Raw genomic sequence first — 25,384 nt, forward strand, 5'->3', positions numbered from 1 at the left:
GCCCCTGCTGTAAATGGTTTATAGTGCCTTGTTAGGCTTTTTTTTTTTTTTTAACATTTATACTAAGTAATACTTTAGTCAGATTCATAGTTATGTTTTGTGTATACTTCATTTTTAAGTGTTTTTGTAATGCTTAATTTGGGAAATTTGGGGAAATACTAAAAATTCTTTGCCAGGTATCTTTTAATTGATTCTCTGCATAGTAAATACAGCACTTTAAACTATCCTGTATTCATTGCTGACTTCAGTTATAGTTTGTTCTTTTATAAAAAATGCTTAATGAAAGCTAATTCTAGTTGTCACTTATTTGAAACCACGTTTTTTTTTTATTTGTTTTGAGACAGCTCTCATGGGGGCCTAACAGCAAGGTTGGTTTTTTGTTTCATTCTTAGCATGGTCTCGTGCTGTGTTGTGTGCATGTAGAGGTATTTTATTTTTTTAAAAATGAAATGCCATCTAATATTGGCAAATCTAGCGCTCTATTTCTTGCCTTTCAAGCAAACTTGCTTGGGTTTTGCTTTCCCTGACATCTCTACCTGATATACTAACTGGAAAATAATATCCACTTCTTATATGTTAATCTGTTCATTCTTCTTAATGCTTCATATAAGATTAGAAACTTGGGATATCACAGCTCAGTAATGAGGGCATACATTGAAGGATTAAGACTCTGATCAAGACTGACTGTAAATGTTTTAAAAAAAAAAAAATTCCCAGACAGTTTTTGATTTTCATACAAATATCACTTAATGGAGAAGCAAACATCTAAACATAGCCGTTTAACTAGATGACTCCTTTTATCCATGATTGGATTTAAGTATGTTAATAAGTATAATCCTCAGAGTTTGTGGTTGTCTAACTTCTGAAAACAGTGTTTGATATTGAATATAAAATAAGATTAGAAAATATTTGCACTAAAATACTTGCTCAAATTTGTAACCTTGGTGCTAAAACACTTTGCATTATTAGCTAGACAAGCCTATCTAGAGGATTTTTGTTAAGTAGTGTGAAGGTGGTTAAGTTCATGGTTCTTTTATTAAAATATCTAACTCATTATCCCAATTGTAGTTTATTCAAATCTGTAAACTCCTATCCATGGCATTAGTATTGGAAATTTTATCCATACTAACTACAAAGGAGCAATTGTTCAGAGTAATCTGAATTTAGGTGTGTCTATATTAAAGGAACCAATTAAAAATGAAGACATCCTCTTGATATTTTAAAGCTATAAAATTAGACAAGAAAATATATCGAATTCCTGTTGGTAACAATTCATTCTGCATAGTGGCAGGAAAATTGTGTATAATCAGACTGGCAAGGAACTGAGGAGCACCAGAAGACCTGAAAAAACAAAGGTCAGTCAGTCATATGATAGCAACTGGTAGTCTGTTCAGAGGTAAGAGTAAAGTAACCAAGTACTGAAATAGATCTGTATTTCACTGTATACAACGTTGTGGAAACATCCAGTTCACTGCAGTGGTAGTTGCTGAAATGCATACAGTAGACAACTGTGATAAGATTTTTAGTTTGTTATGAGGCTTTCTAGAATAAGAACAACTTGAAGTGTGTCCTGGAGTATATCTTATGTTCCAGATTGGTCAGCCATTTTTATCAAAGTTGTGCTTATTGAATTTAAATCACTTAACACCTGGTCTTGGGAGTGATTTGGTTTTTTTTTTTTTTTTTTTTTTTTTTTTTTTGAGAAGCCAGTTGATTATCAAACTCTCACCTTAGAATTGCTTGTGATTTGTAACTTGATATCTACTTATATGTAACTTTATTATTAAAACACTTTACTGAATGCTGAGTAACTTTAATCATACAGCTGTCAGAACAAAAAAGGGTTTGGTGGAGCAGATGCTGTACACTGAAAGCCTTGGACTATTTTGCTTTTTTAATAACAGTAGAGGTAAAATATTGTGGAACCAAACATTCTTTGGTTGAAACACAAACATTATGTATTTGTAACTGTCTTCATAGCACCAGTTGTATGACCATATCCCTTATGAATGTTTAAACCTAACTTCTTCCAACCAGTAGATGGAGATAGAACTCTTTCAGTAGTGTGTGAAGTGTAGCATAGAAACTTTAGAGTAGGATATTGAACAGACATGCCTTGAAAACGACAGCAAAGTAACTGCTTCCTTAAACTTTCACTTGTTTATGGAGATTGCTCATGACAAGCACTACTTGCAGCAGATTTTTTCTTTGCTGGGCAGCTGTTCAATGTATATGTTGAAATAAGCTCAGCTGGTAATTTTGTGAGACTCGGAGTGAATTTTCTTACAAATGTCACAAATAGTCATGCTACAAATTCTAAGTTTTATTCATAAAATATATAGAGCAAATCTGTGGGTAGCAACAACATTTGGTATTTTGACTGTAAAGATGTATGGAGGTTGTCTGTAGAATGACAAAATAACTTTCTCTAATTTTTTTTATATGGGAAATTGCTTTTTTCTCACTTAATATGTTATTTTTAGTAAGGACTTGTTACAGATTGCAGGGTTTTATAAATGGAGGAAAAACTAACTTGTGTATTTTCAAAATGTGTTTTAAGATGAAGAGACCATAAACTGGGAAGTTTGATAAAGAATGAGTATTAAATGTTGAGCTTACGAATAGCATTCGGAAATATCACTTTTGCTAGAATAGGCTGCTGTTTTCTGGACTCCAGTCCTTGGCTGATGCCAGTCAGTGCAGTGTACAAGTTTGCCATGCAGGTCCGTGGAGTCGGCTGCCTCGGACACAGCATGGTAAGCATGGGGCTGCACCATCCTTACCTTTTAACTGACCAGGCTGAAACAGGATGGTGTGATAGGGAGATATAACAGGAAGGCTTGTATCTTGCTTACTTGTATTAAAATTAGTAATGACTTTGTATATTCCTTAAGCATGGAGTTGTATAATTATATTATTTGGAGACGTAAGGATTTGTTTCAGTGGAGATTTAGTGGAATTTTTGGCAATTAGCATGCGTAATGGTAAAGGTACCCAAAGGCTGAGTAATCTGAACATCTTGTTAAATATGTGCTGTAGAACACTGAAATCTCTGTATGTGTTTTTCTGTGTTGTCCTAATTTATTAATTAGTATTAAACAGTGTCAGAAAGTTTATTTGTAGGCTGCTTCATGGAGGAATATGTGGATTTTCAGTTTGAATTTATGCATATTGAAGGATTATCTTATGTTTAAACAGCTCAGTGTATTTAGTGGAGGTAGTAAGACAATATTTTTATACAGCAGATCATGTAAAGAATGGATGAGTCTTGCTTTTCTTTCCTATAAACAGACTTTGTTTGGAGAAGTTTAATTTGATTCCTTGGTAGTCTAGTACAGCTAAACTTGAGAATTTGAGGCTTAGCATAATGAAATCACTTGTAAATTTGTTTTTTTGTTTTGTTTTTTGAGAAGAGCATCTTAGACAGTATGACTTAGAGCGAAAATGTTAGAAATAATAATGGAACAATGGGGGAAGATAAGTAGGTGAAAAGATAGAAATCTTGTATCTTAATAAAGAGCCTTTGAAGGACAATGCAGATACTCTGAATCCACTTATTTATTGGCTTGTGATGTGTAGAAGTTATGATTGGAAAGATAATTAGCTGAATAAACAGCCAAATTGTGAAACAAATCACATAACTCGTTTCTAGAGTCCAGTAAGATATTGGAAGTACTGCATCTTGGACGATGGGCCCTCTGGATATTATCTTTCAAGAGCTAAGTCACACTAAAACGAACATGTTTGTTTTGTTCAGTTCTGTTACCTTGCTTTATGTCTGGGATAGCTTTGAAGGAAAAGACCCACTGATTATTATAGGAAGATTTTTATTGCTTTATCTTTTATAACAGGAACAAGTCAATATAAAATAAAATGGTTGTTGTGATATTCTTTATTCTTTGTTCTCCTTTTCCACTCAGAAGATAAAAACATAACTAATTTTCATGTGAAATCTTCCTTTCTATATTCTGTCATCCTTCATGCACAACTGTGTGTGTGTATATATATGTATATACATACGTAATTAAAAAAAGCCAACTTTTTTGAAAGAAGTTAATCTGTTGCAACTTCTCGTAGCAGTTCAGAGTTTTCTGGACTTCTGCAGTAGTTCAGTATTGTCTAGTTTTTACCTCTTCGTTCCCTTCTTTCAAGCAAGATTTTGAAAGTAACATCAGAACTTAGGCTATCTATTTCTTGTCCATGTCTGGATCTTTGTATAGTTATCATAGCTTTGGACAATACTGGCTTTTTTCTTCAATTTTTAAGATTCTCTAGAACTCACTGATGATGAATACAGCATTTCCAAACTGTGTGTGATATTAATCAAGAAATTACTTAGTGTTCAAGATTGTCCTGAAAGTATTTTCCAGGGGTGGCACTGGGTGTGAACATAGGTACTGAGTTACTGATGACAATACATGGAAGCATGTATTGAGGAAGAATGGATGCAGAAAATACTGTGCAAAATGAGAGCGCTAAGACTTTTGGCAGTGGGGTGTGAAAGCACATCGGCCTGTGTGTTTAAAAATGTATTAAATAGTTTCATGGGATGGATTGACCGTTTGTGACAAATACAGGTTGAACCAGTGTAATTAGTAGGTATATGGAGCCTGATTATACACTAAAACAGTAATGTTCAGTCCTCACTGAACAGTAACTACACCAGTTCATAACTGCAGGCTTTGCAGGCATTTCTGCATATTTGCCAAATGGTGGCAAATCTGTTAAGACTTAATCCATTTACTTGATTTCCTTGTCTCTGTGGGAAACAATTATTCCTATCCAATATTCTGTTCAGAGCCACACCTCAAAATCCTTTTGTAAATGTTATTAACCAAAGCAGAAAAGGATCCTGCTGCAATGGAATGGAACAAGAAATGCTTTTATAGACTTATGAAGTAGTCGTAGTTAGTGTCTCTTAATTGGAAGTGTGTTAGCTGTAGACTCTAGGTTACTTGTCTAGTCAATCTAACGGGTTTTAAGTGTGTTTCACAAAAGAACACTGAAATAGATTTAAAATGCCAAGAGACTCTTGTTCTTTTTCACTTTTAAGAAAGCAGTTTCCTGTAGTCTGCCCTTGCAATAATCCCTTGTGCTGATTACGGGTTAGAGATACCAAGCGCTGATGCTCTTCTGTCATTAAACTGAGGAAATCAAAATTATAAGGACATTTTTATGAGTTCTTTTAAAAATGTGTTTTGAAAGTTGTCACGATGTTACTGTTGCTTCCGCTTCTCGTGTAGATCACTTACTGCACAACTTTGAATAGAAAATTAATGTATTTTTTTAGTTAAAACTTTGAAGACAATCAGTGGAATGTTTACTTCTGTTTTTATAGTTCCTTCCTTATTACAGACTTACAAGAAACTAAATGAAGTACCTTTGAAGACTGAAAAGTAAAATTCACTAAATACATTATTGAATATACTCTACTCCTTAAAAGCGTAATTCCTGCAAGGCACAGCAATCAAGTGCATTGGTTTGACGTTTTGGGGCAGCCTTTGAATTGAACCATAGTGATAGTTATTCAGCTTGTTCTGTACCCAGCATATTTTCAAAACACCTTTGTGTTTGCAGTATGTGGAAAGCTGTCTGTGACTTTGCACCTTTGTATGGTAGCGTTCTCCGGAGTTAGATTTCAGAATTGATACCATGTTCAGAAGAGCAGTTCTGCACTTTATCATTTGTGATGATTTTTTTAGAGTTTGTCTTCAGCTGTGGTGGTGATGATTTACTTTGATATCAACTTTTCCTATGTTAGTTTTACTCAAGAGAGAAGATCCATACTGCAGCAAATCAACACAAGCAGAAGAGAGTGGTAGGGTTAACAGCACAGAATAACTGTGTCCGTGCTGCACTGTGGTCTTGAACAGCAGCCGCACTTGAGCCAACTAGCTCAAAAGTAAAGCACTAACTCAAGAAAAAGATTCCTGTATGTTGAATGATGAAGGTAGCAGTGTGAAAGGCCTTTGGAGAGGAACTGTGGTTGCTTAATATTCCAAGTGGGGGCAGCCTCGTGGAAAGGAAACACTTGCTATAGAAAAACCTTCTTTGTTTTTTGTTGATTTATTTTTTTTAGCAAGAGCTGAACTTGTAGTTGAGCTTTTTCACATCTTTGAACATTATCATGTTAAAAATTTTCTAGATTACAAACAAGACTTCAGTCTGTATTGATTTGTGGACCTCACAGCATTTTTCCTATGAAAACGTTCCTGAAAGACTGCTGCAGAAGCTTCATAAGCATACTGTCCTTACTAGTATGTTGCAGCAAGGTGCCGCTCTATCGTAAAAATTGGTGCCTTCCCATACTTTTAAAACTGGGAACTAGCTGAGCATTATTTGTGTCTCCAGGCTCTTCTCCATTTTCTTTCTTGCATAAATAGCATTAGCCGTGCTTCCTTTTCCACATGTTAGTGCATGGCCACACTGGTAAGAGTACTGATAGACAGGAAGGGCTATGCTGTATAGCTGTATATGCTATAAGGTAATCTTAGTCTCTTCTTGTGGCAGTCTTTATAAGAATCCTAGAGCTTCCCAGTGCTCCTTAAGGACAATTTTTAGAAGTACTGAGTTTGTGAGTGTAGGCCTTCAGGGAAGGAGGTAGAGGACACTGATCACTAGCAGCTCTAAGAAAGTCAATCGGAAATTCAGGATTGTTGATGTATATGACTGCTCAGCTCTTCTAACAGCAGTTGTGTGTGTGTTTCTTTTTTAATGGTGACTTTAGAATCCTTTTTAATAGACTAGAATTGGACCAGTTGTAAGCCTTTAGTGCCAGGGAATGGTTGGGAGGCTTGTTGTATGTTTTGGTTGCATCTTAAATAATGTTAACAATAAGCAATTAATACTAAATAACCTTAATTAGGGACAATATATGCCTGACGTTCTTGTAACTCTTCCCTTATGGCCATGGTAGGAGACAGGATACTGGGCTGGGTATACCTCTTCCTGATCTTGGTCAAACTGTTCGTAACTTTTGTGGTATAAATTAAAGTGGTAATCTGTAAACACAGTATATGTTGTGTTAAAAGCTACTTAACACCAATTATTCTTGAAAACATAAGGCTTTCTTCTGCTCAAACTAGTATTTATGAAATCTTTTTGTATGTACTAGTTGTACAATTTATTGGTGAAACCTGATTGCAGTTGCTAATTATTCAATCTAATAGTTTTGTTGTGGGCATATGAGAACAGTGAAGGATTTTATGGTTTGGCTGCAGTGGGGGACAGGGAGAAATTTTAACTGCAGCATTCTGTAGCAGTGGAAACCATATACATTTCTTAATCTATATAAACCTAGTAAAAGAATTCCACTGTATTTAAATACCATACACTTTGCTTCAGGAACACAAATGGAGAGATTTGCTTACTGAGGTAAACTGTTTAAGTTTTATGACAGCAGTTTGTTTCCATGTGTTACTTGGTTTCTCTGGTATGTTGTATCACTTTACCAGAGACTTTTTGCATGGGGGTGTCTCTGCTGATTTGTGTCTCTCTACCAGGTACCTCCTTCTCCAATGATAAGGTGTTGGCTGGAAGAATGAAGATGACAAGTTCCTGAACAACAATTTCAGATTGAGCTATTTTTCTATATAGTTGAAAGCCCTGGTATTACTGTTGTGGAGTAAAAATATCTTTTTCCAATTTAGCTCAATCCATGTTGCAGAATGAGTGTTGGCCAGAGGGCTAATGCTGAAATGACTCTTTGAATACACTTCTAAAAGTGAAGTAGGCTGGAGAAAAGGGAACATGCTGTGTTCTCAGCTAGTGAATAGTTACCATCATCATGGGTTTGCTTAAATCTATAAATGTTTTAACATGCTAATGTATTTAAATAAGAATAATCATTTAGATGTAGTTAAATAGAGTAATAAAGCTTAAAATGTAATTTTTGAGTGGAGAGGGTGCATTTCTTTTTTTGTTCTGCAAGAGAGTAGTCATAGGTTCTTTAGATAGTAGGTGAATATTGGAAGTGCTAAAAAGTGAAGACTTTCAGCTTTTCTTGTCTTGAAATGAAGGTGTTTCAGTTAAAACTCAGCTTGCAGGAAAAATGGAAAAAACTTTGCTGAAACTTAATGTCAAGGACTCTCTGAAAAGATATTGTGCTATGGTTGGTTTACTGTTACTTGATGGCTTTCGAGAACTGAGATAGGATGAGAAAGCCACCCTGAACAGTTCTGGTGTGCTGGACTAGGTTGAAGTCTATTACTTAGAATATAATTAGTTCAAAGAAAGAGATTATACAGAAAGTGTGTATTAAATGGAGTGTTTATACTCTAGTCGAAATACATAACTTTAGATCTGGGAGTCCTGGAACCTTTCTTACTCTCATACTTCTAGAATGAATATAATACACTTGCCTATTATAGAACTAAACTCAGCGTGGTTCCCTAGATACTGTGCTGTGATGTATAATTCAATTGTGTGCTTTGAAATTTTCTTTTTTTGAATGGAAAGCACTAAAGAAACCCAAAGTACAACTTTCTTGCTAGTGCAAATGATGCTGTACTTAAATAGATGTGAATCATGTAGCTGGGATTTTTAACTCGTGTCCACAAGGCCTCTAAAATGTCTTGATTCCTGGAGGCCACTCTAAACTTTTTCTCCGAACACATTATGAGGTTTTGGGAGCATTGTCTCATCTCTGTGCTTAAGTATACAGAAATTTAAAGTTCATAATTTTTATTCTGCTAATTAGTTGCAACTTCTGTGAAGTGCAACTTCAGTGAAAGCCTTTCAGTGTTTATTTAAAAAAAAAAATTTCATGTAATAGAAATAATATCTCTGTTTTGATATTTAATTCTCACATAACCCCTTGATTTAATTTGAAGACTTTAAAAATGCTTAGCGTGCTACTAATACTAAATAACTAAGATTGAGCATTGACAAGTAAATATTACTTACAGTTACATTATGCCTGATGTGATGGCTGGTATTGTGGCAGTTGAGGTAAAGCACATGCTTTCCGTAGTTTTAGTTTATATGATGAAATTGTATAATGATTCAGTTAGTATTTTCGGTTACTCATGGGACTACAGATAGAAAACTTCTTTCTTGCTTCGGGATCAGCCTCAAACTCTGTAAAATTGTTTGTGTTGAGGCTTCTGCAGGCTGAAAAGAGATATAGAATTGCACTGTTCATAACCCGTTCCTCAGCATCTGATCAATTATTCGGAATTTGAAGATGCCTGCTTCATTTTCTTTTCTTTCGGATAAGGCAAACATTTTTGTAATGAGGAAGTCAAATTGATAAGCAGAAATGGCTGGAAGAGGGGAGGTGATTTAAAAGCCAAAGGGCATTCATGCAGAAGGTTCTTACCACGTGGGAGCTCTTACCCAACAAATACAAAATATTAACTAAATGAATGTGGCTTTGCCAACTGGGGGAAGATGATCCCGTTCACAAGTATGATCTACAGATTTGTCTCATAGTGTAGGGTGTTCCATATGTTTTGGGAAGTGAGGAGGAGGGGAAGAGTCAACAGTAAGCTGCATAATTTTCTTGATTAACAGCTTCTGAAAATTCTTGTTGGCTTGATGACACTTCTATTTTGTGAGTCTGTGACATTTAGTGGAATTTTCTGCGCTTTGTATTTCAGTGATAGACGTTTGCTGCAACCTGCTCAGGTATGTGACATTCTCAAAGGAGTTATACTGGTCATCTGCTACTTCATGATGCACTATGTTGACTACTCTATGATGTATCATCTGATAAGGGGACAGTCTGTCATAAAGCTCTACATCATCTATAACATGCTTGAGGTAAGAATATTGGCATCAAAGTGTCAAGCATGCTTTTTTCAGAATATCTAAAATATTGTGGTGTTAGAATATTTGTATTTAAAATTTGGCCCATCTCTCATCCTTACAAACACATGCACATCCTCATTATATTAAATGTAAATGTAGTAGAACAGACAAGTTAATCAAAAATAAATTTCATAGATCCTGTTTCATATTACGTATTTCCTGTAGTTCATTAATCAGTTCAGTTGAATGAGAACTGAGAAGTGGGAAGGGAAGAGGAAATACCTTAAACTGAAATGTAAGAAATAGAATGTATGAGTTCAAAAACTCATTGAGACAAACAAACTATTGATTTGCTCTTGAGAGAGAACAGAGAAGGAAGGTGGTAGAAGACATGGAATTTGCATTTTTTAAATCCTTCATTATGGAATTATACCTTTCCTTATAAACAAGAACACACAAATTGCTGCTTAGCTTCTCTCAGTCCTGGCTGGCAGACAGAAGCCTGTCTACATAGGTAGCAAGTTGGATGAATGTAGAGAAACAAGGAACGGAAATGTCTGGTTTGGGAGGTAAGATAAAGATAAGTCTTGAGAAAAACTTAACTACTTCTAGCTTGTTATTAATGTAAAACATTAGATTTTAATTCCACTCTCACGATCAGTAATTCACAAAGTAAATAATGTCTTTGGTAGGCTTTTTATGGCTACAGTCTTCTCAAACCTGCAAACAAAGGACATGTTAGTGATACAACCTCTTAAAAGGACTCAGTCACAGCTGTGTACAAGAGTTACTCTACCAGTAATCCAAGATCTCTAAATAATGTATTAATCTGTGTTTGAGCATCTGTTGTACCTTTGCTTGAAGACCACTAAAACTGAGCTGCACCTTGTGTGTAATCTAAATATTTTGTCTAAAGTCGCTTGTTTTTCCTTGTGAGAAATGAGAATATTGAATAAGAAACAGGCTTCGTACACTAAGTGAAGCAAATGTCATGCAAGCCACCTCAGTTTTTAAAATCATAATAGTTTTGTTTGTTTTGTTTGTTTTTCAGCAAATCTAAAATTAAAAATACTAAATTGGCACTGAGTTATTGTGTGGATTGTAGTTCTGTAGGGAGCGTGCACTCTCTCGTGCACGCGCGCATGTCCCCTCTCTCTTAATCCAAGAGATTATCACTCTGTAAATAAATCCAAGTGCTTGAAATAATCATTTCTGTTTTTTTGAGAAAGATTTCAAGTCACTTCTGTTAATGCCAAGGAAGTACAGCACTACATACTTCATCGTTTGAAAAGAGACTGCAGTGTCTTCAGTGAATTGGAAAGCATGCACTATTCTCTTCTGAACAAAGAGGAGAGAAGTTGAATTTCTTTGCTGCATTTAGCAAAACCAGAGGTGTTTCTCAACTAAAGTACTACTTGAGTTTCCTTTCTTAGCTTGGGAGCAGGAAAGAAGGGAGTCTCTTGCTGCTCAGAGTTACTGTAGTTATTAGACTTATATTAGACTTCAAAGTTGAATGCTGGAAACAATACTTAATTTCCTTGGTCTGTTATGAAACCCTGCATACCAAACTAGAGGGCATGAGGTTATTTTTTGTTTGTGGTGTGTGGGTGTTTTTTTGTTTGTTTGGTTGGTTTTGGCTCTCTTGAACGGATAGGTTGCAGCCACAATATTGGCAGCAGATGGCATGGTGTCCTGCTGAAGAATTTGGTTGAAAGTCCACTTTCAACAGTTGGAATATTGCCTTGTTGAGACTACTTCAGTGAATTTTGTTATGAATGTTTGTTACTAATGCAAGGAATAAGCTTTTTTAGAACATGTTAAATGTGCATTTTCTTAAAATAATAAACTTTACATTTTCACAAATTGTCAAAACAGGAAGTGTTTTTTTAAATTTAGTTAAATTACTGAGATGTTTACAATGTCCCAATGTTTTCGGCTGTTGATAGATCCAGAGAGTATTGTCCTGGACAGATTTAAAGGAATGCAGAATCTTCAAATTATGTGCTGAATGCTCCAGATAGCCAGGTTAAGGGGAGCATTCAGCACAATTGGCTTAAATGGCACTTCTCTTTTTTTAGATTCAGACCCACCGGCTCCTGCTCCTTGTGAAGCCCCAGCGTGCGTTATGCTGGTGACAGCACTCACCATGGAATTCTGCTGGAGCCTGGAGCCGGCATATAGGGTTTAGGTAAGTCACATTTGGAAAAGCAAGCAGCAATATTGTGTAGTGGGTTTTAATATTTTCTATCCCATTGGATAAGAAACAGGATTGTTAAAATAAAAAGAACAAAGCCACCATTTTTACCTATTAAAACCCTCACAATATTGTGGACAAAAACTTACCAAACTCTCTAAGGATTCTGTAGTGGGTGTTACTACACCAGCTATGGTTACTTGGTGGTTAATCACAATGAGCAGGAACCAAAGAATGTAGACTACCTTAACTTACAAAATGTAAAAGCCGAAAACAATGCCATTGTAAATATCATTTGAAGTAACTTTTTTGACCTTCAGATTTATGGTAATTGATCAGCTCATGGCTTAGTTGATTTTAATGTATAGATTACTTTTAGAGTAGCAGGTTGTAGTACAGGTTTGAGGCATTCAGTAAAATTATTTTTATTCAGTCTTTTCATATCTTAGGAAATCTCAGTGAATGTTGGCTTGAAAAAGTTAAAGCATATGATTTCTCTCTTCGGTATCCTTACACTTAAAACTATTAATTAGCAAAGCCAGGAAATAAATATGTTTACTTATGTTGTCCTGTGAATTTATATTTTAGATAATATGCTATGGTTCAGTTTTTGCAGGTACATCTTATACTCAGTTGTATATTGCTACTTGTTGTTTTAACATGTCTAAAACTCTTTTTCTCTTGTAAAAAGACAGTAAGAGGAAATATCACTTATTTGTGTTTATTAAGTAGAGGTGATCAGTTTGTCATACTTAATTGTTTCAGTTTGATTGGTTTTGTAAGCAGATAAAGATGACTCTTATTTTAGCTGGACATGTGCTTTGTAATGCAGAGTTAATTTTTAGTGTTTTTTTTCCCCTGTTGTCTTATGCAGCTTAAATTTAAAATTACCAAACTTGGATGTGTTGGAAGGAAGAAAATAATAATAACAAAAAAAGGGGTTTCACAGCCTTTCCTCTTAATGATCTTAAGCTTTACATGGTTGCTAATTATGAAGTGTCGAGAACTGGTGGAATTCCATTTGACCTTTCTTGCTGTGGTACTGAATTACCAACTTGGTTTGCTGTCCATGTTTTTCCTAGCTTCAGCATTACTGCTATCTAGGTTTTTATCTACTTACTGCATATATTCTTTGGATTACACTTTGGATGTTTGTAGCTTTTCCAAACTAGCTTTCCCTTTTGGCAACATGAAATGAAAAAGATGTGAAATTTATTTATTTATTTATTTTTAGGTAGGGGTGTGTTATGGTAGAATGTTCAAGTGTCTTAAAGGAAAAGAAACATTGCCTTTAGGAAGTAAAATCATCTTTTTGTTTAGGTGGCAGATCGTCTGTTTTCTTCATTTGGACAAGATATTTTGGATGCTCTGTATTGGACAGCTACAGAACCTAAGGAGAGAAAAAGAGCTCATATAGGTGTGATTCCTCACTTCTTCATGGCAGTGCTTTATGTCTGTATCCTTTTTTTCTTTAACAAATTGCAAAACTTTCTAGATTAAAAAAATTAGTAATTGTTTTGAATTATTTTCTTTTATATATACTTGACAATTTTAGTATATTACTGAATTAATGTTTTTTAGTTTCAAAATAAATTGCCACTTTTTTTTTTTTTTTTTTTTTTTTTTTTTTTACTTTTACCTGCTTTAAAAAAAAGGCAACCCTTTGTAGTGGTATTCTACTATAGTAGTAGACAACTTTGCTAATACCTGAAGTGTAGTAAATAGAAGAGAGTAGCTGAATATTTTTAGAAACTTAATTTTGTTTTGTGCTAAATATTTTTTGGGTCACAGGAGGTGTCGAAGACAGTGGGTTTGTTATTTAGAGGAATGTTATAACCATCTAGCTTAAATATTTTCTTGAAAGTGTGGCAACTTTAATGCTTGCATGCTTTCTTCTTATTAGCTTCTAATTTGTCTAAAGTGATTATAATAGGATGCCAGCAGAACTGTCTAATTCTCGGTGTGAGGACAAAGCTGTCTTGGGCAGGGGGAGAAATGTTTGTAGTCCTTTTTGTACGATTTGGGTACTTCTATTCTTTCAGCAAAAAGGGAACTAATTGGCCTCGTATTTAGCATAAATATAGATCAGTCTTGTTTTCATCTTTAACTGCCAAAGCAACAATAACCAATGGTTGTAGGGCTGGACTTGAGCATATGCAAATGAGAATGTGTTATGAGGTGTTTGAACTTTAGAAGACTGTCTTGCATCTGCTCTTAGCAGTGCTCAGGCTTGTCAGCACTTCTTTCCACTGACTCAGAACCAGTCTGAGTTATGTGACACAAGATGACCATGGTTCAGTAAACAAACAAGGCAAGTGCATTAAACAAACAAGCAAGGGGAAGTTCATTACTCCTAATTATACATTGGTTGAAGCAATAAAACAGTGCAAAGCTTTGATATTTTTAGATAATCTTAACAGCAGTTCATTTACTTAGGTGCACAGAACACTGACTACCTTACTGTGATAATACAAGAGGCAGTTTCCTTGTTTCTCTGATAGCTGATATTTCAGTAATTCGGCTAACCATCTGTATATCTGTTTGCAACAAACATGATAAAATATACTGTGTTTGATCCTGGAGCATTTGGAGTCAGGACTTTGTAAAGAGCTTGTGTCAGAATTCAGTGGTCAGGTTAGCTAAAATTTTGCCCGTAGAGATAATATGAAGTCCTTAAGGAAAAGCAAGTGAGAGATTAATTTGATATCACCATGAGACTTGTTCCATTAAACATGCTCTCCTGGGCTGTGTCTACATTAGTAAGCGGTGCTAATAAAATGAAATGGATTGGTAGAGAGAAGCAGTTGATGCTGAGGCCTTAACGTCTGCACTGTATAAGTTTGTTCAGGAGGCAGAAGTTTCTTTGGACTCATCCTAAGCTGGTCGGTCCCATAGACTGTTAATGGTTGGAGGACACATTTTGGTTTAGTTTTCTCTGGAAGAGCTATGACTTTTTTTTGTACTCAGAACCACTTCACGATGTGAACCAAAGAATGGTAAGTACAGAAAACCAGCAAATTAGCTTCAACAGGTCATTTAACTCATTTAAGTTGGTGGGTAAGAGTAGGTATGTGAAGACCAAATACGTGCTTCAGCAGCTGGAGCATGTGCTTGCTATAGTGAAGTGCATAAAGGCACAAACACATAGTAATAAGGAACTCTACTTTGCAGTGAAGTAACCTTAAGGTGAGCTGATAAAGATGGCCTGTAAAGAAAAAACAGTCTGATAGATGTGATAAATCCAGGATTCCTGTGTTTCCCTCTGTTTTCTGTGAAATCCCTATGCTATTCCTTTATTTCAGATTTTTTAATTTTTTCTTCAGTGTATATTGCTATTTCTCCTTTTGGATGCCATCGAACTCTTTTAGAACAGGAAAACAACATAGTTATTAGGTGTTATAAAGCGCTCTGAGTAAACTATAGGTGCTGCAGAGCTGGAGGAAGTATAGCACGCATGTATGAATGTTAGAACAGAAATATTCTTGTGTTGAGCTAGTTTTATGTCATGTACTGGATGAGATCTCAAACACTGAAGTAATGCAGAGTTTTACTCAATGATTTAAGTACTGTCTTGCTGCAAATCTAGGTTGATAGGGAAATGGAGAAACTTTTTTCTTATTAGAAACTTTGGAAACAAAATAGGAAATCTGGGATTTGATGCCATTTAACTAATACTGTTGTGCAGAAAAATCATTTCCAAATATGCTTCCTTAACCTTGTTATCTACAGTCCTGCATGCTATTCTTATAATGGTTCAAGCAACAACCCTTAATGTGGCCTTCAACTCCCACAATAAATCATTGCTTACCATCATGATGTCCAATAATGTAAGTATGGCATGAGTGTAACAGCTCTAAATGTTATTCTACTACACAAATAAATGCAAGAGTTGAAATACCTGTATGCCATGCTTCCACATCACTTTTTTCTGTGGGACGTATTTCCATACAGCGTGGAGGAGCTTTATGTTATAATCACTCTAAATTTTTTTCAGCATTCTTAGTGTCTCATGTTGCGTATTTTCATAATCTTTGTCTGATTTGTTGATACTGGTTTGTTACCAATAAGAACTAACTAACTGTTTTTTCAAATTGCAGTTTGTTGAAATAAAAGGAAGTGTTTTCAAGAAGTTTGAGAAGAACAATCTTTTTCAAATGTCAAATAGCGGTATGTATAGTTATGCTAATCAGAGGAAAATGAAATAAGAAACTGATTTTTTTTAGTTTGTTTAAATAATTTTACCTTCATGTGAATGAGATTTCTGACTTGAATTCCAGGTCTCCCCTATTATTACTTGGTTCAGTAGCATGAAAATGGAATTCCACTTGTAGGAACATTGGCTAAATAGCTAGATTTTATTTTTAAGGCTCTAAAACAACTTGTTAGCTCTGTGTTCAATTTATTTATTAAATAGTAATTTCAAATATAAGTTACAGTATGTACAGTTTCAAGGTGTAGACATTCTGAAGAGTTTCATCTCTTTGTAAAGTTGACTTGTAGTGTACTATGTTTACAGTGGTCCCAGAATGCATACTGTTTGGCAATTTTGAGGATGCATCTTGAAATACCATGTTTTTTGAAAAATAATGTAACTAAATAAAATGGCTGGCTTGTGAAGAAAAGTATGAAAAAAATGCATATTTCTTAGGACATATCAGAGATGGTTTTAAATTGACATGCTAGTAAGATAATAGCAGATGGTGCTTAGGACATAAATGTTATGCTGTGAAACTGCTACTTAGTATAATATTTGCAAACTTTTATCCTGAGCGTCTCATCAGGAAAAGATGTTTTAAGTGTCATTTAATGGAGGTTGTTTTTATTAGTGATACTAGCAACCTAAGAGATTGCATTCTTGGCTTAAAATAACAAGAATAGCAATAGCACTTTATGGTTGTGCAGGAGCTTTTCATTTTTATTGTTTTTCTGAACTTTGAATGCATTTATTTCTGTTACTTTTGACAAAAAGAAAGCAAAAAATATTTATGCAGATACATAAATGAAATAGAATGTCTTCTTTCATTCCAACTTCTACTATTTTTAAACTGAAAACTTAAACACTTAACAGGAAAGAAATAATGTAGCTTTTTTTTAAAGATGGGTAACTTAGATTTTTTCAAGTCATGTCTTTAGCAGGCTTGCCTCAGATTTTGAAATCTGACTCTGGGTGGGTGGGTGTGTTTCTTTTTTTTCTCCTCTTTTGGATGAAAGGCTTATGTGGAAACAGAAGTATTTAATGTAACAGAAAAAGTAGTACTTAAATCTTCCTCTTAAGTTCTTAAAAGCCAAAAAATGAATGATCTTTCCAGTATGATTGATGTTCATAATATTTAATGGTATGTATTTTTTATGCCAAAGTTTAAACATTTAAAACTAGTGTAACCTTACAGAGAGAACATCTGAAAGTGATATTCATTGCTGAAATATTCAGAGAAAACAAATAGACATTCTCTTAAGTTGTCTCTCATCGATGAGAGAACTCACAGAAAATGTCTTACAAGTATGCACCCAGCTCTCCTATTGTAAAGACGAGTCTTCTTTCTGTGGTTGATTTAAATCTTGAAATAAATGAGGGACTGCTAGTAGAAATGGCTAGTAATTTTTCCTTTAAAAAGCACTGGTGATAGTGTGCTAGAAGAGATGTTTTATCAATATTTTACTGCTAAGCACTATTATCGAAGACCCATAATGGCAATATCAGGTTTCTGTTTATCACTCAGTGTAAAAAGTGATGCCATTCATTATGCCAGATGGATATGGAAGTAGATGAGTATGTACAAGAGTGCACAGAACAAGCTAGTTTATTCCCTACAGATTGGTAACTAACTTTCCCTGGAACACTCCTTAGGACGTTCACAACTAGTGTTTTTTCTCTTAATAGGCGTGGGATGTAGACAGGTTTTTAGGAAAGCTTTTCGTATCTTTTGAAATTGAACTGAAGTAATATTGGTCAGTTCTTACTAAAGGTGTGATGCAGTAGATCTGTTCATTTTTTTGGTAATTTTGTTCTCCTTTTATGTTTTACTTCTTGCAACTGAAACAGTAGTGCAGCTTGTATTGGCATACTATGTGGGTTCTGATGCTATTTAAAATTCTTCTTTGTCAGCTAACTCAAATAGAATTTAAGAACTAAAAGGATTCCTTCAAGAAGGATTTAGGAATCATGTCCATAAAAAATGATTGAACAGACCATAAGATATAGCTTGGTTATCTAGTTATCTAATAAATGCAAAATTTATTTTCAGTGCTGGAAGTTAACACAGATCTTGTTGGATAGTTGTTTGAGACAGTAGCTAAAGAATCTGTGATTTCAACCATACCTGCTTCTGCAGCTCTGACTTGTCAGCTGCAGCAAAACTACTTCTGCATTGTTACCCTGATTTATTAGCAAATTTGCATGCACTCAAGCAATCTAAGCACTGTAACCATAGGAAAAACTATTAAACAGGAGACTTAAAATTTAGTTTTCATTGTAGCATAAAAAATATTTCACTAAATCTAAGTAGTATGGTCTCTTTTTGAAATAAATACCTGCAAGCTGTGTTTTTGTAGAGTTCAGGATTAGTGAATGAGGAGACCATAATTACAAAGAGAAACTCTTTAATTGTTGTTGAAAGCCCAGCATGCTGCCTTCCTTTATGCTTTTAAATCTGCCTTATTTTAATTTCAAGCTGTGCTTCAAACTAATTTTTTAAAAAGCACAGTTGTATCTCTTATGAATAAAGTGCTTAGGTGACACATTACATTATTTCCCTCAGTTGACTAATTGGCTAGATTATTCCATATTTTTGAATCTTGTATCTTAAAGGCTTAACATTATTTACAGTATTTCTGAAACTTCAGTTTGTTCCTTTTCCATATTTAATAATTTCCTTCAGCTTTGCTAGTTATTTGATTTCCTCTTTTATCAGCTTAATTCTTGTATCTTTTTTTCTTAATTCTGTTATTTCTGCTTTGTTTCTGATCTTTCAGCCTCCATTGACTTTTGGTCAAAATATTCAAGTCTTAGTTTACCTTTTAATCTCTGTACTTCAGACTGTTTCTTAATGTGGCTATTTAATTTTTTAATCTAGTTTTTCAGTTTAGGGATAAGGGTTTTGGAGGCAGGGGTAGGTTTAAAGATAGTCTGTCCAACGCCTCCTTACTTTGTTCCTTGTTCTGCCTTTGATCTTTCTTAGCTCGTTGGTGTTCCATCACTTGTTATAAGGCAGTTTATAATCCCTGATACAGTATTCCAGCGTGACATATCAGGGAATTTGGAAAGAAATAATTGGGTGTTCTGAAGACTGTTTTCTATGCAAATGTGTAAAAGTGCCACTTGTGGATCTCTGTTCTCAGTCTGGGTCTCCCTGCCCTTCTGGTTATCACTGGAAAGTACTTCTGTTCTTCAGAGTTCAGTTCCTGAGTTCCCGTAATTAGGTGTTTGGGATTTTGACTAGTTAATAACGTTTGTCCACACTGGATTCAGTGCTGCTTTAGGAACACCTTTTATTCCCCTGTCGCTGCTTCTTCTGAAGTCTTTTACATATTTTTTAAAAGTGATGATCTTCCCTGACACATTGATTGCCAATTAAATTTGGGATCTCTGTTGCTGTCAGAGTCTTTTAGACTACATTTCTCTATTTTTTGTGGGATTTATAGGAAGTCAGAATGCATTATTAGTATGGGCACAGATTTCCATTCCAATCGAAATGGAAGTAGGGATGATGGAAGCAGAATGAAAATATTTAAAATCTGGTTTGGATATATTGCCCAATCCTTCTGCTTTGGGCTTTACTTCACGGAACTAATGGCAAGAACTTACCACTTGCTGCTTTTCCTATTGCATTTACAGTAGTATGCGCCTTACTGGCTTTGAAATAAATGTGTACTGAGTGCATTTATATGACAGCCCTAACAGGCTCATATGACTTAGACTGTGACCCATGATCACTACTTTCTGATACACTGAGTCTTGGAAGGTCTGATTCTTCCTTTCCCTTGTCAATATACTGAAGTATGTGTTTTCAACAAAACTGAAAAGATGCAATCATATGTAGTTGCTTGCCCCACTGTTAGATGTATGCAATCACAAGCAGATTCAGTAGCAGAATTGTCATGTTTTGAAACAGTCTAAAGTGTGTTTTAATGGGGAGTATAGAGTATGATGTATGGCCAAGCTCAGGCCTGTGCTATTAAGAGCAGAGTTTAAGTGAGGTGTTAACACATAGCTTGTGCATGGCATGTGCTAACAAGAGATCAATCAGGGAAATAAATAAGCATATCTGAATTAGTGGTAGATATCAGTTCTTGAAAACTCATGGAACAGAAACAGTGAGAAATTAAATTTCTCAATCATGTGCTTGTGAAGTTAGCTGAAGACCATTTAAAATGTCCTCAGCTGGTTGTTTTAGCCATCATTTAACCTTGTCTTGTGATGGAAATGGATATTAAAGCTACACTGTATTCTAACTGAAAATCAATTTCCAATGTGTTTATCACCAACATTTTATGGAATGCTAGAAACCGAGTGGAAAAGTCTTTTATCAGTATGTTATTAAGGACTGTCATGATGGAGAATGAGGACTGGAGATCCATCCTCCCCCACCTTCCCCCCTTAAATCATCTTCATGCTAAAGCAGAAAAGAGGTATCTCCTTTTGCCAATACCTGTGACCTTCACAACTGCACCAACAGCAGTGGCTTGTCAGTGTTCCCTCAGATTCCCCCATACACTTTCAGGCTTCTTGGAGTAATTTGCTTTCCCTTCCTTTTTTTTCCCTCCCTGGCAGTGTAAGGTCTCTAAGTATAAACTTCGAGATATAGCCTCACGTGCTCCATACTTCACCACATGACCTGAAAAGTTGCACTGTATAGTAAAGGCAATTCCCCTTCCCTATTAAAAAAATAAATAAATAAAATAAAAAAATTCCCAATGAAACATTATTGGTGTATATTCTGTGTTTGGAAACTTTAATTGGGATTTAGGAGTGATCACCACTGGCTGTTCCAGATATCCTAGAGCCTCTTCTGCCATTATCTTTGAGGCTGAAAATGAAATGAATTTATAAATGTGGTGTTACTGTTGAAGCTGCTGTAAACTGCCCTTTCCGTCTTGCTTCTCTGATTACCCAGCTGATGAGAACTGCTAAGACAGAGCAGCCTCTCCCATTCCTCTCACTTTGAGTAGCCTTGAACAGCTGCATCAGGAGATAAAAGGGAGAGGACAGTGAGAACAGGAAAAGCAGAGAGGGCAAAACAGGTATCAGCCTGTCATCCAGTCCTTCAGGCAGATACTGAGAAGGTAACAAAGGCATGGAAGTCTGGCCTAAGTCATGCTTCTAGTGTTTGGGTCTGAATTAAGATCCTTCCTTCGCACTTTGGAATTTCCGCCGCATAGCGGCTTCCATGTGATCTGAAATACTGAAGACAGGATCTGTGTGTTGTCTTAAGCAATACTGATCAGTTATGTTTCATAACAGTTTGGAAGTATGTAGTATGGGAAACAGGATGAAATTTTTGTAGAGATTTTGGGCGAAGGGCTGAAAACTCAGGGACTACTTTCATATTGCTAATAGTTGCAGTGTAGAATTTGCAATATAGAATATACAGTGTCTAGTGATACCGCATAACTAGATTTATCAGAAGATACTCTGTTCTTTTGGTAATTAGGGGTAGTTTTTGGTGAACTCGGCAGCACAGAAGAGCATTCCTTGCTTAATCTTTGTGGTTATCATCTGCAGGAAACCAGGAAATTAAGGCCAGTGCTTCACATATGTGGTGGGGGTTTTCTAGCGTTGATTTTTATTATACAGAAGGACATCCTTGTTTCTTCTCCAGTCTGTTCCACAAACATACACACCTTATTTGCCATTAGTTCTGTGTTGTCTGACCCTCCCCCTGGCACCATACTAAGAGATAAGCGTGTGTACCCAAGAATATGCCTTTTTACATCTGTGCATGCATCTTGTTCTTTTACATTTGAATTTTGTGTGTTCTTCCTCCCCCTCTCCTGGAGAGGTTGTTCTTACTTTCTTTTTGCTCCTTGCCTTCAGGGTTGCCAATATTTTGAAACTTCTTACTGAGGATTAAAAAAAAAAAAAAAAGGAATATTGTTACACTAGAATATAGTAACTGCTGCTGTCAACGTTGTCTTTTGGTCTCTAATCCGTTAGACATGGAAGCTCCTAACAATTACTAAGCATATGCCTACAGGTGTTTTGTCTAGCTTGGTGCTCATGTGTTCTGGTGAACACTTCTTTCTTCTGTCCTTGTTTTTCTTTCATTTTTGACTAAAATCAGTAGGTAGAAAACTATAGATTGTTTGAGCTGCTCATGGAGATCATGAATCCTTTGGATTCAAAGATGATGTACCCACAGAGAAATACAGTCACGTTAACATGTGTCACAAACAATAACAATATCTTCACAGATTTTTCATTATAACTGTCTTCTAAAAAGACTTGGTCAGATTCCTATTTGGTGGTGCTGTTACATTTTGGGTTAAGTTTTATTCTATCTTTCAATAATACAATTTCAGGAAGTATTTTTAATATGTGGAGAACTTTGCTGGTTCCTGAAGTGCTTTGTATGCTTTGTTGCTGGAAATAAGGTACCAAAGTAGAGGAAAAACCTGTCTGGTCTGTGAGGGCAAGTCACAGGACTTCTATGGTTTGGTAACTGATCTTATGTATCCTGCTGTTCTCTTTTAAGGATGCTGTGGGAAAGACTAGGAATCATCTAGATAAGGTATAATAGTTCACTAGAGACCCCTTTTGCACTACTGATCCAGTATATAACAATTATGATACCTGAAATCTGTAGAAACTTGCTGTGGAAATTACTTGAAATGAGACAGGTGTGTTGGCTCCAATATCTGATCAGATAATCTGTGGAAAGCATCATTAATGTAAGATTTAATAAATGATACAGAGTAAGTATGCGTACATATCTATGTATGCAAATAAATGAATAAATGTTTGGAGTTAACAGCTTTCTTTTTTTTCCACTAGATATAAAAGAGAGGTTCACCAATTATGTGCTGCTACTAATTGTATGTCTAAGAAATATGGAACAGTTCTCATGGAATCCAGGTAAGTAAAACAGTATAAAAATAAAATTCACAGTAATAAATTCCTGTGCTATAGGTAACATTTTAAGACAACATTTTAAGACAACTATATTTCTTGCTTACCTTGGCAATCTGAAAGACAGAGGATAAGGATGACTCTTAATTGAGGAATCTTGACTTCTCAAATATTTCAGATTCTCATTTTTCAAACCTTAGCTTTCTTGTAATATGCTTCTATCAGAAGGGATGGAATCCCTGTGCTGTTACACTGCAAACAAGCTGTGTTTCAAACATTGTCTTGAGTGATTTCCTCCCACCTCTCCCCTTTCCTGAAAGTGCATTGAGGATGAGGGATATTCTAGACAAATTTATTTTGTGAGGCCGTTGAGGTGGAAATATGCAAGATTCTGTAAAAACTTGTTTGTAATTTAATATTAATAATACATTGAGTTTTTAATGCTGTATTGAATAAATACTGGGTCAATATTAGATTTTATTTTAAGAAGGAGTATTAAAACTTTAATAATATTGAGCCCATATCTGTGTGATGTGTTTTGATTGAATGTTACCAGTCAACCTAAATCTTACATTAAGCATCCAAGAGGCTAAAACTGCAGGTGCTTTGTCTATTCCTCCTATACACTGAGCACCTACTATCTAATATGTGTAAAGATTGTCTTTCTAGTCAAGATAAAGCTTTACAATTTAAAGGCTGTAGAATCTGTTCCTAGTTGCGGCATAATTGCATAGTGCCGATCTATTTCTAGAGCAATTATCGGGTAAGAGAATTTGCACAGTGACTGCTGAGTGGTCGTGTAAAGTTGTAGATATTGCTTCAGACTCTGAGGATTTTTGTCTGCTGAGCACAAGTCCTATAACTGTCATTTTGAGTATTGGTGTCCAATTAAGTGGTCTAACTTACTTTTTCCAACCTTCAGATCATCTTTGGGTGTTATTTCCAGATGTTTGCATGGTGATTGCTTCAGAAATTGCAGTGGATATTGTGAAACATGCCTTTATAACAAAATTCAATGACATCACAGCAGATGTAGGTATCCTGTTTGGAATGCTGAATGCTATTTTAGTCTGCTAGTATTTTTTAAAATATTAGGATTGTTACATTTTCTGCCCTGGATTCAATCTTGTTACTTTCTTATATAGGATTTTTTCATTTGGGAAAGCTTGGTGGTAATTTCCTGATACAGTATACTTTTGAGGATGTCTTTAATTTGCAGCAAACACCTCCGCTTCTAAATTAGTAGTTCCAAATCCATAAATTAGTTGAAACAGGTGTGTAATAATTCACATAATAGTCACAGTTCATATAGCTGGCAGATTATTTTGTGAAGCAATTGCTGGTTAAATTTTTTGCATAGAGCTTTTACCTTTTTTCTAAATAAAAATGGTTATGGGTTAAAATACAAGCTTAAAAAAAAAAATTTGTGAGGTTGCTGAATCTTGCCTGTAGGTGAAAGCTGGAATCTAGAGACAGATAGATGGATCCATTTTCCTCTGTCCTTGCAGCACTGATATCAAGTAGGTTAGCTGTTTGTTTCCTGTTTGTATAATTTCTTAGGACATATATCATGCAGTCCTTCTTTTAAGGTAGTAGATGAGGTCACTTATTGTGTAGTAACATGGCATGATGCATTGGCTGTTTGTCTTGCATGTTAATGTGTGAATTCAAATGGACTTGACAAATTTGTGAAGAGATGAATTAGTGTTTTTTTCACTATTAAAACCACTTCAGTAAATGAGGTCAAAACTTGGAAGTGCTATCGTTTTCAGCATCTCTAAAGTAACTGTACTGTGTGGTGTAGAAACAAGTTTAATAGATGTACTTAATAAGCTCCCTTATGCCAGAGGCATTTATGCATGCCCTACTTTCATATAGGAAGTGCAGAAAAGAGAAATAATGAAGTCATGCTAGCCAAAAATATAGCATGCCTCAGTGTGCTGAAACGGCTGTGGGGGGTGACAGTTTTTTGCAAGGTTTATTTAACAAACCTTCTATTTTATAGTATGAAGTTTTAAAGATTTATGGCTGCTGGGCCTGCTATTTTTTTCAGAAGTTTTGAGTACCTGTAGCGCAAGCTGCCCTGCCAGTTATTCTTAAAATACATACTTTGCTGTCTTAATATGTAAGAAAAGAGAAAAACTTCTTCTATCTTCCTGTTGCAATGCTCTTTTTTATGGGGTCCCTTGCTTAGTCTATTAGTAAATTTGTTCTTTTGTTTAATTTGATCCCAGTGCTGTCTTTTGTAGCTTAAAACAAATGAATTGCCCGAAAAAGGTGAACATTACTTCTCTCATTTTGTAGTGTTACTGATAGGCTCAAATTGGTAAGAAATACTTCGTAAAGTCTCATTCAAATCCTAAAACGTTGCAGTT

General features: G+C 35.3%; 1 protein-coding gene across 4 annotated transcripts in view; it reads left to right on the forward strand.

The window, feature by feature from the left end:
• Positions 1 to 25,384, forward strand: part of TAPT1 (transmembrane anterior posterior transformation 1) — a 53,854-nt gene that overhangs the window by 16,234 nt on the left and 12,236 nt on the right. For 2 of the 4 annotated variants that reach the window (XM_026121970.2, XM_026121972.2), the window contains 7 exons: positions 345 to 368; positions 9,600 to 9,762; positions 13,265 to 13,400; positions 15,674 to 15,771; positions 16,042 to 16,111; positions 22,935 to 23,015; positions 23,932 to 24,041. In XM_026121970.2, coding sequence (XP_025977755.2) covers positions 345 to 368; positions 9,600 to 9,762; positions 13,265 to 13,400; positions 15,674 to 15,771; positions 16,042 to 16,111; positions 22,935 to 23,015; positions 23,932 to 24,041 — 682 coding nt within the window. The remainder of the gene's footprint in view (positions 1 to 344; positions 369 to 9,599; positions 9,763 to 13,264; positions 13,401 to 15,673; positions 15,772 to 16,041; positions 16,112 to 22,934; positions 23,016 to 23,931; positions 24,042 to 25,384) is intronic. The other 2 variants (XM_026121971.2, XM_064511402.1) reach the window with 1 other exon arrangement.

Source organism: Dromaius novaehollandiae, chromosome 4 (assembly GCF_036370855.1).
Source record: "Dromaius novaehollandiae isolate bDroNov1 chromosome 4, bDroNov1.hap1, whole genome shotgun sequence".
NCBI lineage: Eukaryota > Metazoa > Chordata > Aves > Casuariiformes > Dromaiidae > Dromaius > Dromaius novaehollandiae.